Here is a 20,300-nt window from a genome sequence, read left to right as displayed (position 1 = left end):
ACAAGGGCAAGGGCAGTGGGGGATGGTCCAGGTGCTTGAGCCCTGCACCCGCATGGGAGACCAAGAGGAAGAGCCTGGCTCCTGGCTTCGGATTTGCGCAGCGCTCTGGCTATGGCAGCCATTTGGGTGGTGAGCCAACGGAGGGACGACCTTTCTCTCTCTCTCTCTCTCTCTCTCTCTCTCTCTCTCTCTCTCTCTCTCTGTTTAACTCTGCCTGTCAAAAAACAAACAAACCTAAAGAAATTAAAAACCAGGGCCAGCACTGTGGCACAGTGGGCTAAGCCTCCCATATGGGTACTAATTCAAATCCCAGCTGCTCCTCTTCCGATTCAGCTCTCTGCTGTGGCCTGGGAAAGCAGTACAAGATGGCCCAAGTGCTTGGGCTCCTGCATCCATGTGGGAGACCCAGAAGAAGCTCCTGGCTCCAGGCTTCAGATAGGTCCAGTTCTGGCCATTGCAGCCATTTGGGGAGTTAACCAGTGGATGGAAGACTTTTCTCTCTCTCTCTCTCTCTCTCACTCTGTAACTCTACCTCTCAAATAAATAAATAAATCTTAAAAAGTATTACTTCAATAATATGCTGCAATAACATACTTCTATATACAAAATTACAAAATAATAGACACATTTCTATTACAAGACTCTTCACTTTAAAACTATTCACTTCAGAATGCTTTGAATTCCCCCCAAATGTATAAAACTACTTGTATCATTCACTTGAGTAAGATGTCAGAAATCGAAGAAACTGGGGCCAGCACTGGGTACAAGTCACTACCTGCAATGCCGGCATCCCATATGGGCACCTGTTCATGTCCTGATTGCTCCACTCCCAATCCACCTCTCTGCTAATGACCTGGGAAAAGAAGTGGAAGTGTTTGGGTTAAGTGTTTGGGTCCCTGCCACCCCATAAAGGAGATCTGGATGAAGCTCCTCGCTCCTGGCTTCAGGTTGGCCATTGCAGCCACTGGGTGAGCAAACCAGCAGATGGAAGACATCAGTCTTTCTCTCTGTATCGCTGACTTTCAAAATAAAAATAAATCTTAAAAAGATAAAAAGAAACTTCTTCTTTTAGTTCAACTGATAAATCAGGAAAAAATATCCTTTTTCAAAGTATTACCAAAAAATAAAGATATTTTTCCTGTATCTTGATATCTTAATATATTCATAATCTGTCCAAGGCTTAAGTACACAATTAAAAATAAAAGCCTCAATAATCACATAACTCAGGATGTGGCCTATTTTAAAAAATGAATTCTCTGGTTACTTCTCCTTAATTCCAGTAAAACAGGCAAAAAATCTTTGATACTGAAAACTTTTCTAAATGTGCTGTGCTAATAAATTATTTCCTTATAATAGTAAACATAATGAATATAACTGAATATCTGATATCTAAGCATACCTTACAAACATGAAAACCAACAAAATTATGTAAGTTTCTGGGCTTTTTTTTTTTAAGATTGATGTACTGACTTGAAAGACAGAGAGAACCAGAGAAAGAGACATTTTCAATCCACTGGTCCACTCCCCAAATGGCTTAAACAGCCATGGTTGAGCTGGATTGAAGCCAGGAGCCATGAATTCCATTGGGGTGTACCACATGGGTAGCAGAGGCCCAAGTACCTGGGTCATCTTCCACTGCTTTCCCAGGCACATTAGCAGGGAGCTGGATCATAAGTGGAGCAGCCAAGACTCAAACCGGAGCCCACATGGGACATAGGCATTGCAGGCAGTGGCTTATATCAGTGCGCCACAACACCAGTACCTGTAATTTTATTTTTAAATCTATGCATTATAAATAAGTCTCAGATGCAGGTTTCTCTGTTTAATTTCAAATTATTCAGTTTAGTAAATATGAAAAAAAAAAATGGAAGACCAACATTAACTGATGACTTGGGTAGCAGGATTCCAGTTTCTGAAGCTTTAGTGTGTTTTTAGAAGAAAAAGTATTTTACTTGAAAGCAGATTTTGATAACAACACAAGATTAAATAATCAGCAGACCTAACAGGCACTTAATATCAGTTCTAGATTTTACAAGAATAAGAGGGGCCTGCACTGTGGCACAGCAGGTTACTGCCCTGGCCTGAAGCACCCGCATCCCATATGGGCGCCGGTTCTAGTTCTGGCTGCTCCTCTTCTGATCCAGCTCTCTGCTATGGCCTGGGAAAGCAGCAAAAGATGGCCCAAGTCCTTGGGCCCCTGCACCTGGGTGGGAGACCCTGAAGAAGTTCCTGGCTCCTGGTTTCAGATTGGCGCAGCTCCAGCCATTGCAGCCAACTGGGGAGTAAACCAGCAGATGGAAGACCTTTCACCCTCTCTCTGAAACTCTGTTTCTCAAATTAATAAAAATAAACCTTAAAAAAAAAAAAAAAAAAGCCCATAAGACCCTCTAGTCCTTATGTCAACACACTGAGATTAGTGCTGTTATTTATCTATAGTTTGAAATTTTGTTTTCATGGGGCTGGCTAAAGCCCTGGTCTGAAGCGCTGGCATCCCATATGAGTGCCAGTTCTAGTCTTGGCTGTTCCTCTTCCAATCCAGCTCTCTGCTATAGCCTGGAATAGCAGTAGAAGATGGCCCAAGTCCCTGTACCCCTGCACCCATGTGGGAGACCCAGAAGAAGAAACTCAAGGCTTCGGATCGGCATAGCTCCGGCTGTTGCAGCCATCTGGGGAGTGAACCAGAGGATGGAAGACCTCTCTCTCTGTCTCTCCCTCTTTGTGTAACTCTGCCTTTCAAATAAATAAAATAAATCTTTAAAAAAAAATTTTTTTGTACTTACTTATTAATCAAGGGAGGGGAACATGGAGAACTGCACGACAACTGCAGGCAGGACTCAAAATTCAGTAAATCTATAGCAGGCTAATTTTTAATTGATAATTTTGTATAGTCCATGAATGTTATAAATATCCAAAGAGCCCTTGGCAGAAAAAAGTTTCCCCACCCCCAATTTATTCGAAAGGCAAGGAGAAAGAGAGATTTCACAACTGCATCTGCTAGTTCACTACCAAAAGCCTTCTCCAGAGGAACTCAATTCGGGTTTCCCATGTGGGTAGTAGAGACTCAACCACTTGAGTCACTGCCTACTGCCTTCTGGGGATGTACATTAGTAAAAACTGGAATCAGGAGAAGAGCCTGTCATGTCACTCTGACATGGGATGCTGGAGTCCCAACTGGCATCTTTTTTTTTTTTTTTTTTTTTTTTTTTTTTTTTTGACAGGCAGAGTGGACAGTGAGAGAGAGAGACAGAGAGAAAGGTCTTCCTTTGCCGTTGGTTCACCCTCCAATGGCCGCCGCGACCAGCGTGCTGCGGCCAGCGCACCGCACTGATCCGATGGCAGGAGCCAGGAGCCAGGTGCTTTTCCTGGTCTCCCATGGGGTGCAGGGCCCAAGCACCTGGGCCATCCTCCACTGCACTCCCTGGCCACAGCAGAGGGCTGGCCTGGAAGAGGGGCAACCGGGACAGAATCCGGCGCCCCGACCGGGACTAGAACCCGGGGTGCCGGCGCCGCTAGGCGGAGGATTAGCCTAGTGAGCCGCGGCGCCGGCTCCAACTGGCATCTTAACTGTTACGTCAACTGCCTGCCCTATTCACATTTTTAAATAAGAAAACTGAAGCTGAGCAAGGATAAGACACAAAGCTAATTAAAAGCGATAGACTGAGGGCTGGCACTGCAGCACAGCAGATTAAGTCACTGCCTATGACATTGGCATGCAACACTTCTGATCCAGCTCCCTGCTAAAGCACCTGGGAAAGCAACAGAAGACTGCCCCACTGCCTGGGACCCTGCCACCCACGTGGGAGATCCAGATGAAGCTCCTGGCTCCTGGATTCTGCTGGGCCTAACATCAGCTGTTGTGTCTATCTGGGGAGTGAACAGCAGATAAAAGATCTCCCTCCCTCCCTCCCTCCCTCCCTCTTCTTCTCTGTGGAACTCTGCTTTTCAAATAATTAAATAAATCTTAAAACAAAACAAAACAAAAAGTGGCAAATAAAGCCACGGCCTGCAACACCAGCATCCATATTGATTGAAGTCCTGGTTCAAGTCCCGGCTGCTCCACTTCTGATCTAGCTCTCTAATAATGGGCCTGGAAAAACAGTGGAAGATGGACCAAGTGTTTGCACCCCTGCAACTATGTAGAAGACACAGAAGTTCCTGGCTTCTTCGTGGCCCAACCCCAGCTGCTGTGGCCATTTGTGAAGTGAACCAAGAGATGGAAGACTCTCTTTCTTTCCTTCTATGTAACTCTGCCATTCAAGTAAATAAATAAACCTTATGGGGAAAAAAAAAAGTGATGGGATCTGATTCTGTTTCAGATTGGCAAGCTCCAGAGACTTTAACAGTACCATGTCAAAGTCCAATACAGAGGAGATACTTATATCAGCTCCATTTTATTCCACCAAAAGTGAGCTAAATACAATTAAGCAACTTTGGCTGGCCCAATAACTTCCGATATTATATAATGCATGCTATCAAAGCAGTAATTTGCTTAAACTACACTCTTAGGAAGTCAATTATTTTTAATTAAAAATATTCATACAGGGCTTGTTTTTCCATGTCAAAATTAACAAATTAAGTTGGTAACCTAAGATAAATATATATTTTTACAGTATACATGTGTGCATACATGCATATAAATATCAGAATTGTAAAACTGCCACTTCTAGTAACATAAAGGTATCAAGTCCTTTAAGTGATTTCATCACAAGTTTAGATTTTCTTGGTATTATTATAATTTATCCAAGTAATGTTAAATTTCATGTCTACAAATTATGGCAAAAATACAATTTAAATTTGCCTGCCCCAACATAACAATTAACCACCTATTGACTTAAAAATCAAACCAATGTATTGGTTTATATGTATAACAAGTTCTCAGGAAGAAACACATTGTAGTTTCAAAGTTATACAGTTTTTAAAAAATAAAAATCCTGTGAATATGAACAGAAAATGCTCAATTAATCTAATGAAAACAAAATAACCCTTCAAAAACCTGACAAGTATACTATATCATCAAGCTTGTAATTTTAATCAACTATGGACTACAAAATTTCCCCTGAAGCACAAACCTGATGATCATACATACTGCTAAAAAGCTCATTTATTGTTAGTTAATGGCTCCTTTATCAGGTAGAAGATAAAGGTTTCTCACACTGTGGTTACTTGACTCCTTCAATCAACTTCTATGAGGTTCCACAACTCCTTTAGAGCTATGAAAGATCACCATGCCTTTCTCCAAATCCAGCAAATTCTCCTAGGCTTTGTGCATTTGCAATGCTGCTTTTCCACCTTCTCCACCTAATGAAATCCAAATCAACCTTCAGAGCCAAGTTCAAGTATTAACTCCCTCAAAGTTGCTCTACTCTAGTATGTTTCTACAGCACGCACCACACAATTTTTTTTTAAGACTATATTTATTTATCTGAGATGTAGACTTACAGACAGTGAGAGAGAGACAGAGAGAAAGGTCTTCCTTCCATTGGTTCACCCCACAAATGGCCGCAACGGCCGGAGCTCTGCCAATCCGAAGCCAGGAGCTTCTTCCTGGTCTCCCATGTGGGCGCAGGGTCCCAAGCACTTGGCCAATCTTCTACTGCTTTCCCTGGCCACAGCAGAGAGCTGGACTGGAAAAGGAGCAAACAGGACCAGAACCAGTGCCAATATGAGATGCTGGTGCCACAGGCGGAGGATTAACCTACTGCGCCACAGCGCCAGCCCCGCACCACACAATTTTAATTTAAGGAGTTATTTAGTCTAACTAGAGCAGGCCAGAGCACATAGTACGTTTACTGACAGTGCAAGGAAATTATTAGACATGAAAGTCATTACTAACTTATTTCTAAGAAGTCTACTATCTAAAACTTTGCAAATGAACCATTCTTAAAAGTTTTGGTCATTTTAAGTAAGCATACAAATTAAGGAAGCAGAGTTTTTAAGTTTGCTCTACTATATAATTTTTCACTAACATACAGATACCCAATTCCATCTAATCTAGAAAACATTTTCAAGGCCTCAATCAAAAACAATCCCTCCTCCCTATAAAACATTTTAGACTGCAGGGTCCACTATAATACTTCACAAGTAAAAAAGGCAAGGGTTAGGACTGTGCTGTGGCATAATAGGTTAGGCTGCTGCAGCAGTTTCAGAATCTCATACGGGCGCCAGCTCAGGTGCTCCACTTCCGATCCAGCTCCCTGCTAAAGCACCTGGGAAAGCAGCAGAAGACAGCTCAAGTACTTGGACCCCTGTCACCCACATGGGGACCCAGAAGCTCCTGGTTCCTGGCTTCAGTCTGGTCCAGCTCTTGCTGTTGTGGCCATTTGGGGAGTGAACCAGCAGAGGAAAACCTCTCTCTTTAACTCTGCCTTTCAAATAAAATCTTAAAAAAAAAAAAAAAAAAAAGGCAAGGGTTGTATCTGAATTATCTCTTCTTCCCTGTATAGAGTTCACTGTCATTTGTGAAGACTTCATTAATTAATTGTGAAATGGGGCCGGCGCCGTGGCGCAGTTGGTTAATCCTCCGCCTGTGGTGCTGGCATCCCATATGGGCGCCAGTTCTAGTCCTGGCTGCCCCTCTTCCAATCCTGGGAAAGCAGTAGAGGATGGCCCAAGTCCTTGGGCCCCTGCACCCACGTGGGAGACCCAGAAGAAGCTCCTGGCTCCTGGCTTCAAATCTGCGCAGCTCCGGCCGTTGCAGCCATCTGGGGAGTGAACCAACGGAAGGAAGACCTTTCTCTTTGTCTCTGTCTCTCCCTCTAACTGTCTGTAATTCTACCTCTCAAATAAATAAATAAAATCTTTTTTAAAAAAACTATGAAATGTCTTCCTATCTTCAAATAGGCAAAACTTAACCCCACCACAGGGTCTTCTACTACTACCTAGAAAACCATGCACCCAGATTTTTGCATGGTTTTCTGCTTTTTCAGTTCCTGCTACAAGGACAGATGAGGTCTTCTCTCATCGCTGTACCTAAAATAATCTTTCTTCCACGCCTAATCAACTACTGTACCCTTATGACTTCTTATTTTCTCTAAGACAGCTACCACTATTTCAAATTATGTTTACTTACAGTCTACCTCTTCCAGATGTTAGCATCACTAAAGGATTTACCTGAAAACATCTACAGTGCTAATATCCTACCAGTAGAACCCAAAGTTTTAAACTGAATAATTTCTACCCAAATGTCACTCAAAAACATGTAAATTTTATGAGTTTTGCAACTGCAGAAAAAAGAAAGTCTTAATTTTTTTTTTTTTTTTTTTTGACAGGCAGAGTGGACAGTGAGAGAGAGAGACAGAGAGAAAGGTCTTCCTTTGCCGTTGGTTCACCCTCCAATGGCCGCCGCGGCTGGCGCACTGCAGCCAGCGCACCGCGCTGAACCGATGGCAGGAGCCAGGAGCCAGGAGCCAGGTGCTTTTCCTGGTCTCCCATGGGGTGCAGGGCCCAAGCACCTGGGCCATCCTCCACTGCACTCCCTGGCCACAGCAGAGAGCTGGGAAAGTCTTAAATTTTTAAAAACACAGAACTTTAAGGCTGGAAGTGACTTTAAGGCTGCTCTACTTCAGATCCCGCTCCCACCTAAAGCACCTGTAGAAAACATCAGAGGATGGCCCAAGTGGTTGGGCCCCTGCCACCTACCTGGGAGAACCAGAGGGAATACAAGTCCAGTGGTTTTCAAAATATACTCTGAAATAAACACAAATTCACTCAAACAGTGGGCCACAACTGATAAAACTTGGGAATGATTCCAGCACACACAAAAAAGTACACTATGTATCAAATTTAAACACTTTAGATATTGTTCTATGAGCTGCCAGGTTAACTAGGTTTCCTGCAGACCTTAAAGTCTAGCCTGTTGTGTCAATGAATATACCCAGAATTTTTCCTAAGTGTGTACAGATTAGAAAGGTTATAGCTCTATTTTCTTCCTAATCTCTGGCCAAACACATTACTCACATAAAGCCAATAAAATCGCACCCCTGAAGCACTGCTTTATACATACTATATCAAGGAAAGCTCAAGGTATAACTGCTCAGCACATGATCTCCTTGAAGAGTAACTGCAATAAAACTAAAATGTGGTATCAATCTTTTATAATATAAGGGTACTTCAAAAAGTTCATGGAGGACCAGCATTGTCGCACAAGTTAGGTCTCCACCTACAAGGAAAGCACCCCACATCGGCTGCTGCATTTCAGATCCCGCTCCCAGCTGAAGCACTTGGGAAAACATCAGAGGATGGCCCCAGTGGTTGGGCTCCTGCCACCCACCTGAGAGCCCAAGATGGAATTCTTGGCTCCTAGCTTCAGCTTGGCCCAACCCCGGCTGTTGCAGGCATTTGGGGAATAAACCTGCAGATCAAAGTTCTCTGCCTCTCACTCTTTCTGTCACTCTATCTTTCAAACAGATAAATGTTTGATAAATAATAAAGTTCATGGGAAAATGGAATTAACAAATTTACTTTGGTGCACAAATATTTTGAAATTGTATATATGAGTATGATGTATTTTTATTAAAATACAGTATTTTTTCTACAACTTATTTATTTGAAAGAGCTACAGAGAGAGGTAGAGAAAGAGTAGATAGAGGGAGACAGAGAGAGGTCTTCCATCCACTGGTTCATTCCCCAGATGGTTGCAATGGCCAAAGCTGAGCCAATCTGAAGTCAGGAGCCAGGAGCTTCTTCTGGGTCTCCCACGTGGGTGCAGGGGCCCAAGGAGTTGCACCATCCACTGCTGCCTTCCCAGGAGCATCAGCATGAAGCTGGATCAGAAGTTGAACAGCAAGGACTCAAACCAGCATCTGTATGGATGCTGGTGCTGCAGGCTGAGGCTTTAACCCACCACACCACAGTGCTGGCCCCTATAATACAATATTCTTACATAAGTTTTTGGTGTTTCTCACCAATGTTTATAATTTTAAAAAATATGAGAAGCTGCTGGATACTTCCAGAAAACCAAGTGTTAAACAAAAATGTATACTACTACTACTGCTCTTTCAAACTTCTCTATCAATTTAAATATTCTGAATTTTCAAGAGGAAAACAAAAACAAACCTTTCACAAAACTTTACTTAATCTGACAAGTCAGAATTTCTTCTATAGAACAACCCTAAATTAGAAAGAAATTATAGGCCGGCGCCGCGGCTCACTAGGCTAATCCTCCGCCTTGCGGCGCTGGCACACCGGGTTCTAGTCCCGGTCAGGGCACCGGATTCTGTCCCGGTTGCCCCTCTTCCAGGCCAGCCCTCTGCTATGGCTCGGGAGTGCAGTGGAGGATAGCCCATGTCCTTGGGCACTGCACCCGCATGGGAGACCAGGATGCCATCAGATCAGCGCGGTGCGATGGCCGGGACGGCCATTGGAGGGTGAACCAACGGCAAAGGAAGACCTTTCTCTCTCTCTCTCTCTCACTGTCCACTCTGCCTGTCAAAAAAAATAAAGAAAAAAAAAGAAAGAAATTATAGAATTTGAATCCATTCTGAGGATAAAAAAAAAAGGCCTTCAGGGCTGGCACTGTGCGATAGCAAGTAAAGCTACCGCCTGTAGTATCGGCATCCCACATGGGCGCCGGTTCAAATCCCGACACTCCTCTTCAGATCCAGCTCTCTGCTGTGGCCTGGGAAAGCAGAAGATGACGACCCAAGTCCTCGGGCCCCTGCACCCATGTGGGGGACCGGGAAGAAGCTCCTGGTTCCTGGCTCTGGATTGGCCCAGGTCTGACCATTGTGGCCAACTGGGGAATGAACCAGCAAACGGAAGACCTTTCTCTGCTACTCTTTCTTTCTCTCTGCTCTCCTCTCTGTGTAACTCTTTCAAATAAATAAATACTTTAAAAAAAAAAAAATGGCCTTTGTGGGAATTGAAGCTGTGGTGTAGCAAGTTAAGCTGCCAACTGCAGCTCCAGCGAACCATGTGGGTGCTGGTTCTAGTCCTGGCTACTCTACTTCTGATCCAGCTCCCTGCTAATGCTCCTGGGAAAACAGCAGAAGACAGCCCAAGTGCTTGGGCCACCATCGCCTTGAAAGAAGCTCCTAGCTCATGGCTTCTGTCTGGCTCAGCCCTAGCAGTTGCAACCATTTGGAGAGTGAACTCGTGGATGGAAGATCTCTCTGTAACTCTGCCTTTTAAATAAATAAAACAAATCTTTAAAAAAAAAAAAAAAAAAAACTGGTAGGGGCCAGCACTGTGGCTGTGGCATAGCAGGTAAAGCCACCACACGCAGGGCCAGTATCCCATATGGGTGGCAATTCAATTCTCAACTGCTCCACTTCCCATCCAGCTCTCTACTATGGCCTGGGAAAGCAGTGGAAAATGTCCCACGTTCTTGGGCCCCTGCACTTGTGTGGGAGATCCAGAATCCAGGATCCTGGCTTTGGATTAGCCCAGCTCTGGCCATTGTAGCCATATGGGTAGTGAACCAGTGGATGGAAGAGACCCCCCTCCCTGCAACTCTGCCTTTCTAATAAGTAATAAATAAATCTTAAAGAAAGAAAACAAATGGCCTCTGTAATTCCCAAATTCTAATTTTCATATTGATCAAAACACTGGTGGCTCTATCTTTATAAATGTTAAAATGTTAAAGTTTAAGCCTGTTTTAGAAGTTAAAAAAAAGAGATAATATATATATGAAAAGGCTTTGTCAGTTTTAAAGCTTTTCCCCCCGAAAGAGTAAAGCCAAAAGGAATCACTTCCTTTGAAAGCCAGAGTAAACTTAATGAATATAAACTACTACTGTTCTATTAAAGACTCTTACAAGCTGAAAATTAAATACAAAACTGGTATGCAGGATGAGCACTATGATTTACAATGTAAAAGTAACACAAAAGTACATTCCTGCCAGATATGACACAAAACCAAATGTTCTTCTCCTAAACACATTGTATTATATAATCAGTCATTACATTTTGTCCAGATGCTGATACAAAATGGAATTATGTTTCTACATCTGAACATATAAACAGAAAAATGGTATGTCAATATGTTAGGCAAAAAAATTAGTCTATTGATTGTCACCTAAATTCCTAGGGTACATAATTTTCCCTCACTTATTTTTATAATTCCTTGGCATAGTGCAAATTTACTAAGTGTGCATCTACTCAAGTATTTTCACATAAGGAAAGACACTTCCATTCAGTGATAGCACAGCAGGGACTCATGCCATGAATACTGGATCAAATTCTCTTTAAAAATATACACACTATACTTTCTCTGTATCTTTCTTAGCCACTTAAAAAGTCTCTGGAAAATATAACCGAGTAAGACACAAGAAAAGATTTCTAAAATTATAAATCAAATAATGGCATCTCTACTAAATACAATTCTGGGAATTATTTACTGTTTTGACTTCCATATCTCTAAATTACAAAATTGGCTCAAAATCTTTTATCCAAAATGTTAAAGGACAGATATTTTTCAAAATTAGAATTTTTCTTATTTTAGGAAGCTAAAATAGTATATATATCATATATGACATGATACCTCCCTCCGCCATGGTTTTAAGCGTTACCTATAACCAAACACATCAGTATTTCTACACAGGATAACAATTAGATTAAGAAGTCTCATTGCAGGTGAAGTTAGCCACCACATTCATCAAAAAATAAAAGGTTTTCAGAGCTTTTTGGATATCTGCACCTTCAATACAAATACATCTTAAACATCTTAAACAAATACATCTTAAAACATCTTACCTAATTTTCATAAGGACAGTGATATTCAAACTAAAGAACGTCTACTACAACTGCTACATAGATTAGACATGAGGAGTGAGATGGAAAAAAAACAAAACAAAACAGAATCTAACTTCAAAAAGCCCAAATCTAACAAAAGCTCAAGCTTAAATACTGGTAAACAACGTACTACCTTATAAATATAAATTCAAAGTATTTCCTTCAGGAGGCGGCACTGTGGCACAGTGGGTTTAAGCTGCCACCTGTGACAACAGCATCCCATATGGGCACAGGTTTGAGTCCTGGCTACTCTACTTTCAATCCAGCTCCCTGCTCTTGCACCTGGAAAAGCAGAAGATGGCCCAAGTACTTAGGATCTTGCCACCCATGTGGGAGACTAGGATGAAGCTCCTAGCTCCTGGCTCTGGCCTGCCTAATCCCTACCCATTGAGGCCACTTAGGGAGGGAACCAGCCGGAAGATCTGTCTCTCCCGCTCTCTGTCTCTCTCTTTGTATCTCTCTCTATATATAACTCTGATTTTCAAATAAATCATATATATATATTTCAAATAAAGATTAACTATACAAACTACAAAAAAGAAAAGATTAACTATACAAACTACAGAAAGAAATACAGATCCACTCTTTCAGAAACTAATGATTAAACATTATTCCCTTAGTTTCCTACTGACACTACCCACAGTTCTTTAAGCTAGTTATCTATTTCCCCATAAATAATTAAGAAAAAAGAACTGTAAAAAAGCATTCAGGGACATGAAGGTAACTGCAGAACACTGTTTTCCAAATTGTTGCTTCTGATAGGTTGGTTGGGAAACAGAATACTGAACACTAAGTGTCAAATGACAATATGGCAACAGTTAATGCATATTTACTGAGAAACTATTAAGCACTATACATTGTAGAAAAAACTTGAAATGCATATATAAACAAGACAGAGCCCCACCTCTAAGTGTTTACAGTTCAGTGGAGGTTATGGTAGAAGGCAGGAACAGGCACTAAACTATAATAGTGTGATACCTTCAATAAGAGATATGAAGAATATAAAGCAACAAAGCCAAAGGATTTTCAGAGTCAAGAAAGGTTTCATGAACAGGGTGACAACAGAGAAGAGTTTTGAGTAAGTTTATTAAGGAACAGAGAAGAGATAACTAAAATACCTGCTATACACGTGAGCAAATAAAAAGGAAAACTTATAGGGCAGAGTTGTGGCACAGAGGGTTAAGCTGCTGCCTGTGATGCCAGCATCCCATAGAAGAGTGCCCAGTTCAAGTCCTGTCTGCTCCACTTTCGATCCAGCGCTCTGCTAATGTGCTTGGAACAGCAGCAGAGGATGACCCAAGTACTCAGACCCCTGCCACTCACAGGGAGTTCTGGGCTCCTGGCTTCAGCCTGGACCAACCCAGGCCATTGCAGCTATTTGAGGAATGACCCCATGGATGGAGGATCTCCCCCCCGCCCCCAATCATTCTGCTTTTCAAATAAAAAACAAAAAGAAACACTTTCAGGTAAGTGACATCTGTCCAAAATATCTAACTATATCTAAATGGACTCAGATCCTGAGTTTAAGCATACACAAAATATTAATGTGCCCAGAAATGGAAATTTTTCCATTTTTTCTAGATAACTCATGTTTGCATTTCTAAGTCATGAGTGTTTACCAACAAACATCAGAAACCATTTTACTACTTCATAATGCAGAATACGCTCAAGCAAGAGATGTGCAACTGTACTTCAGAGAATGAGCTATCAGAAAAAAAATAGCAAGAATTCTATTTCCAACTCATCCCTAATAGTATAAACCAAGTAAATAACTGATTAAGCCATATCAGAATGATTTGTCGTAAGAGCTGAATTTTAAAGCAGAAATCAAAGGATGCCACACAGAAAAATCTAAGGATACAAGAAAAAATATGTACTATTTAAACTGAATAATGGGTCAAAGAAAAAGACCAAGGAAAAAAAAAAAAACAGGAAAATTTTAAAAACTTAAAGCCCAAAATGTCATTGTTTCTTTTCAAAGATCAACTTTTGATAACAGACATCAACAAACAAGTTGTATACAGCTCTTTTCAAAATATCTAGTAGAGGTGCCAATGAAATCCAACCCCTTCAGGTATCACAGGCAGAAATTCATCCTCAGGAAGGAAGAACAGTCACCTTTATCATTCACCAGAATGACTCCTAACACAGCACTAGATCCCCTAATCAATATTATATGTAGTTCCATTCAAACATCACAGCACAACTCAGATTAACTCTGCCTCTAAAACTCCCCTGCCTGGCACCTTGGCTTCTTTTGCTTCTTTGTGTTACGAAATCCACTGTAGATCCATGTAACAAATAAAATCATAAACATCTAGAGCTATCTTTTCCTAAGACTGTATCACTATTAAGTCTCCACAAATGCCTATTAAGAAAGCACATGCAACCTTTAGACTTGGCTTTTAAGTTTGTATCGATAAAAGAATGAATTTTCTACAGTTAAATACTTTAAAATAACAGCAATATTATCTTTTAGCAGTGCTTTTAAAGAACAAAAAAAAAAGTTGTAAACTAAGCTCTTTTTAACACAACTAACATCTACCCAGTATTTAATACATAGGAGAGTTCCTCAAAAAGTCCATGGCAAAATAAATTAAAAGGTAAGTTTACTTTGGTGCAAAAAAACTGAAATTCATGTATAATTTTCTGATAATATGTATATTCTGTAAACTTTCTCAAGACACCATACATGTGAAGCATGTATTTTATTTATTTTTGTTATTAGACAATCTTACGAAACAAAACTGTCATAAAAAAAAAACTTTCCACAGGTTATGAACAAATCTATAACAGTCTTTCAAGTGATTTTCAGAACCGAATTAGAAGCAGTTCTAAAGAAATCTACTCCTAAACCTGAAACATTTACTTTTCAATAAAGAAAAACTTTCAGGTTACAACTAATTGCAAAGCATCTCTAGAAAACCAAAATGTAAAGTAAACAAAGTTACAATGTGATAACAAAGATAATTACTTCTTTTAGAGAGATAATATCCTATCTTCAAGATCAGGTATTACAAAAAGGATACAAATCACACCACCTGCACTTTGCTTTCATTTTCCACCACGTGAAGTTTAAGTACTATAGACATTAAAAATTCAGGAAGCTTGTATTTGTTGCTTGGGTAAACAGGCAATTCTCCTTCTCTAACATCAAATCAGGTTATAGATATCTCTATACTGTACAAATAGAACAAAAGTATTCTGCTAACAAAGGACACTCACATTAACTTACCAATACTGATGAAGCATTAATTGAGATGTAAAATAACATGAAATAGTTTCTCATTCCTGTCTAAAACAAAGTATTACCAGAAATGACTACAAGGCAAGCCCTCAGAAAAAATAGGGAGAAAGGACCTTCCATAGTTCAGGAGTCTTAGAAAGCTTAAGAATCTTACAAAGTCAAGAAGTGGATGGAGAGCTAGTGGTTTTGTCTGAATACCTAAAAAAGTGTATTTTGTGTTCGGAATCTTCCCTTAGATTTAATACAACAGAACTACAAACTAAAGAGTTCAACATACAGAGATTACTACACTGCTCTTGGTCCACCAAGAAACATTTCAATGAAATAGGATCTAACCAGACATTTAACCATTTCAATCCACTGTGATTCTTATTCAACCCTTTAAATCTGTGATAAAGTCAATCTTCCAAATTGCAAGAGAGATGTATGTAGTCACTGTTTTAAAACATACCAAGCATCCCAAACTCAACATAAACCAGGTATGTAAATATATACTTTCAAATCTCTATTCAACCCTTCATCCCATACTTTATTTCCACTACCTTATTTCAAAGGGTAAATAGTTCCACTTAATGATTCCTAGGCTCTAAGAACTCCTAACATCAAGCATGACAGGAAACGTGTTCACCTTTGAACATGAAATTCAAGTATGGCTTCCCTCCTTAACACATTTGGTTGAGTACAGTACTTTCTACCATTTTGCCTAGAAAACAGGGGTTCATATCAGTGTCCTTAATTATTATGAAGTGTTTAGATGACCAAGAAAGGGTGATTCTTCGGTCAAAACTTTTATGAAAATGAAACAAAATACATTGCACTCGGTCTTCCGGATGTTGAAAAGTGAAGATGTAGGATTCGAAGGAAGTTGATGTTTGGGTTCCTTCCGAGAGGGTGGTACCCGTATGTGAGACTTTTCTAGTGATGATACCATACCCAAAGGGTCTAGAATAAATGCAAATCCTAAAACCTTGGAAATGCTTTTATAGAAGAAAATTACAATTCGCCTTCTCTAAGGATCAGAGTTATCAAGAGTTAGCAGCTTTCTCCTGGTTGGACAACCGTACCTCAACTAAGAGCTACCGGAGCCTCTTAACCCGATTCATTTCTTCCGCGAAACTTTTAAGCTAGACCTAAGACAGCAAAAGGTGCAGAGGCCCCGGCGGAAGTGGAAACCTAGGGCTTGCAACTTCAGACAGACCGTCTCGGGTTCCTCCGCCTCCCAGGACCATCCGGACTCAGTCTCTACGACACACGGAAGCTTTAGCCTCCGATGGCAATGGCAAAGGCAGCATCTTAGTTGCATTCCTCCCTCCGACATGCACAGCCTTCGGTCTCCCAGGGCCCGAAAGGCTCCTGAGGCCCGTTAGCCAGTCTGGAGTGCCCTCATCTTACACTTCAATACACACATACACACACAAACACAAACACACACGAGTGGCCGATGATGTGCTTGTATTAGAATGTAAAGAGTCAGAGACCGCAACAGCTGCTAGGAAGGCAAGAGAGCCGTCTAAAGCAGGCAGGGGCTCCTCGGCCTCGGCCGCCGCCGCCGCCGCCGCCTTCTCTTATTGCCCAGGAAGCAGCGCGGCGGCAGCGGCTCCTCCGCGCTGGCGGGAGCCCGGGGACCGGAGTCTGGAGAAAGCCCCGTCGCCGGCCGACGGGACCAGGCCTCGGATCTGAAGCTGCCGCTGCAGCGGCCCGAGTACAGCGACGCTTTACGTCCCGTCCACCACCCCCCCATACACACCCCCTCCCTCCCTCCACCACCGCCACCCCCCCTCCCCGCCCGCTCCGCTCTCCCTCTCGATTGGAGCCGAGACAAAAGCAACGGGAAGCGGCGGGCCTGGACGCTACCCGCGGACCCCGGGAGCGACCGGCCCGGCCCCGAGGCATTCCCCCGCCTTGCGGGGGCCCCGAATCCGCCGCCCCCGCCGCGCGCCCCGCTGCCAGACTTCCGAAAATTTGCCAAAAACTCACCGCATGAATTTTCTTGTCCCGCGGATCCAAGATGGCGACGTATCCACCGCGGAGGCTGCTGGGAGCAAGACCTTTACCCTCTGACCCCCGCCGTGACCCCCGTCGCTCCGGCTTCCCTCAAGGCGGCGGCGGCGGCGGCGGAAGGTGGGAGCGGCGATTCAGAAAGGTTGGGGGTGGGTAGGCCGCTTCCCGCGCGCTGCTCGGAGGGTGAGGAGAGGCGTTTTACTCCCCCACCGCCCGCTCCGCGGCTTGCCCGAGCCTCTTCCCGACTACCAGGAGTCGTGTCGCTCTTCCGCTGCCGGTACAGCAAGCGGGGCCTCCGCGGCCGCTGCCGTTTCCGTCCGCAGCGCCGAATCGCTTCTTCCAGGACTCGGGTCTTGGGCCCGAGAGGTGCCGCGGGGTCCAGGGGCGGGGAGTGGTGAGGTGGCGTGGGTCCGCCCACCTCGGGGCCGCGAAGCGTGTTTGTGTTTGTGTTTGGGTCTGTGTCTGTGTCTTCGTCTTACTCCCCGCCCCCGCACGTCCGCAGGCGCGGGCTTCGCCTCACGCCCACCACCTGGAGCGAATCTGACGGATGTCCCTTTGCCTCCCTCAGCCCCCGCCACCCCCGGGGCCTGTGCACGCATTTCCAGGGACCGGCAGCGCGTCACCGTCACCTCCCGAGAAGTGAGTTCCCCTCCGCTGAACCCAAGGGTGTTTTCTGCTCCCCTCCCCCTTTCCTTTTATTATTTTTAGCCCATCCGGAAGAAGTCATCGTGGGGTGCGGGGTTTTAGAGCACTACGGGGTGAGCTTGTTGGAGCTGTATTCAATTTCTAGCGCTTTGATTAGATCCCACTCCCCGGCCCTCACGGAAGCCTGAGCCAGCAGCCGGACCCTTTGAAAGCCTGGTTGGTTTGGTGGACACTTCGGAGTTGTCACAGTGAAATTAAAGTTTGCAATATTGGCATCTCTTTCTATTCTTTTGTGTTCCCATAAATTTCACTTTTTGTAAGTACTGAGCGTTGTGCACTTAAAATAAGAAGCTGTTTGCTTCTGCATGTGCGCGTTGGAACTCTGTGGTTCCATATTGTGAAAATTGTTCCTAAATTTGCGTGACATACCTTGTTAATTAAAGTAAAATTAACTAGAAGAAAATTTGTGCTTCCTTTGGTCTTTTTTTTTTTTTTTAAGATTTATTTATTTACTTGAGATACAAAGTTGGGGGAGCGGGATGGGAGGTCTTCCATCCACTGGTTCACTTTCCACACCCCAGATGGCTGCAACTGGTGGAGTTGGGCCAACTGGTGGATCCGAAGCCAGGATCTCCCACGCGGGTGCAGGGGCCAAAGGTCTTGGGCCATCCTCTACTGCCATCCCAGGCCATCAGCAGAGAGCTGGATAGGAAGTGGAGCAGCCAGGACTGGAACCAGTGCCCATATGGGATGCCAGCACTACATGCAGATGCTTAACCTACTATGTCACAGCACCAGCCCCTGGTCATTTCTTCTATAAAATCAGCACCTTTCCACTTAAAATAACTATAACCCAATTTAAATGTCTCATTGAAAGCCAAAGGTAAGAAATAGCAGGAAAAAGAAGTGCACTATAAAATAAAATTTAACTTTGTCATGTGTTTGAGTGTGAGGTATTTTGACACGTCAGTGGGTGTTGTTTAAGTTTATTTCAACTCTGAATGGTGCTGGCGACGCCAGGAGAAAATGTTTTGCCTGGCTATTCATTTCGTTCACCATGTTTTTTTTTAACTTCAGGAAAATTCAAGGAAGAACAACATACTTAAGTGAGGATCTTTCCCTCGCTGTCTCCCTCTTTTCCTCCAACAGTTCCTCCCTCTTCTTCCTCCTCTCTCCTTCAGGCTTGTTAACATCAGCTACCGTAATATGTTGTGTTGAAAGACTGGATAGTCCTCCGTGTATATGCTTTACATATATGTAACTGAACTTGTATGTGCAATACATATTTGCATCGAAATACCTATGTATATATGAGTACATGTACATATGAATATTGCTGACCTGATAATAATTTGAGTCCCTGTGTATGTCACTGGCATGAAACAATGTTTTTATTTTTAAGACTCATAATAATTTCAGATTTTTCTAAGCTATAGGATGGAGTGATTAAAATACAGTATACACTTTCATGTTTAAAGTATTACATTCCTTTCTAACCTGTTAGTTTGACATTTATAGGACTTTAAGTCCAAAAGATGGAACTTATTCTTACCTTATATTTCCTCCAAAAAGCACAAGTTAAAAATAACAAACATCAGTAATCCTGGAAAAATCACTTCCAAAACAGACATGTCTTACTTGAGAATTTCATTACCTTGAGTATTTTACAGAAGAGATAGAACAACAGACATTTTCACAAGTGTGCAGGGTAGATCTATTAGGAAAAGAAATACACTCTTTTTTTGAGAGTATTATTTGTTTAGGTTGAATTCATTTTTTAAAGAACAAGTTTTTAATTGTCCTATTACATTTGCCAAGTTTGTTGTAAAATTTGCTTAATACCCACCTTAAAGGATGTTTGCAGTTACTAAATGAGCTAGCATTTATGGCTTTCTAGTAAGCATTTAATAAATGGTAATTTTTAAAATTGTCCTTTTGGATCACAAGGTTCTTTATTGTTAGTACCAATTGAATTTGCCCAGTTAGTAGTATTTTTTTTTTAACTATCTACTTCGCTAGATTTTCTTTTAATTGAAAAACCTTCCATACATGTGTGTGTGTTAAAGATTTATTTATTTGAAAGGCAGCATAACAGCAACCTTCCATGTGCTGGTTAACTCCCCAGATGGCTGCTCTAGCCAGGACTGGGCCAGGCTGAAGCTAGGAACCAAAACCCAAGTATTTGGACCATCTTCTGCTACCTTTCCAGCTGCATTAGCTGGAAGCTGGATCAGAGCAGAGGAGCCAGGACACAAACTGGCACTCTGGAATGGGATGCAGCATCCCAAGCTATGGTTTAACACACTACACCACAACACCCACCTCATGTTTTGTGTGTTAAGGTAAAATTTTTTTTTAAAGATTTATCCATTTATTTGAAAGTCAGAGTTACACAGAGGGAGGAGAAGCAGAGAAAGAGAGAAAGGTCGTCATCCACTGGTTCACTTCCCAATTGGCCACAACGGCTGGAACGGCGCCGATCTGGAGCCAGGAGCGTCCCCCGGGCCTCCCACATAGGTGCAGGGGCCCAAGGATTTTGGGCCATCCTCTACTGCTATCCCAGCCCATAGCAGAGCTGGATCAGAAGTGGAGCAGCCTGGTCTCAAACCTGCACCAACAAGGAATGTTGGCGCTTTAGGCCAGGGTGTTAACCTGCTGTGCTACAGCAATGGCCCCAA

The 20,300-nt window shown here is 42.7% G+C and overlaps 1 protein-coding gene across 38 annotated transcripts in view; it reads right to left on the bottom strand.

The window, feature by feature from the left end:
• Nucleotides 1-17,001, bottom strand: part of CNOT2 (CCR4-NOT transcription complex subunit 2) — a 121,248-nt gene extending 104,247 nt beyond the window's left edge. For 28 of the 38 annotated variants that reach the window (XR_016216886.1, XR_016216887.1, XM_089308701.1 and 25 more), the window contains exon 1: nucleotides 16,954-17,001. Coding sequence is in view for 8 of the 38 variants with exons in the window: in XM_008256781.5 (XP_008255003.1) it covers nucleotides 16,954-16,958 (5 nt within the window). In the remaining 30 variants the exon portion in view is untranslated. Of the gene's footprint in view, nucleotides 1-775; nucleotides 854-16,454; nucleotides 16,739-16,953 lie in introns of those variants that run through there. The other 10 variants (XR_016216885.1, XM_089308719.1, XM_089308699.1 and 7 more) reach the window with 3 other exon arrangements.
• Between the last annotated feature and the right edge of the window lie 3,299 nt (nucleotides 17,002-20,300).

Source organism: Oryctolagus cuniculus, chromosome 11 (assembly GCF_051225735.1).
Source record: "Oryctolagus cuniculus isolate XC-2025 breed Fujian yellow rabbit chromosome 11, ASM5122573v1, whole genome shotgun sequence".
Lineage (NCBI taxonomy): Eukaryota > Metazoa > Chordata > Mammalia > Lagomorpha > Leporidae > Oryctolagus > Oryctolagus cuniculus.
This window is presented reverse-complemented; position numbering and strand designations above follow the sequence as displayed.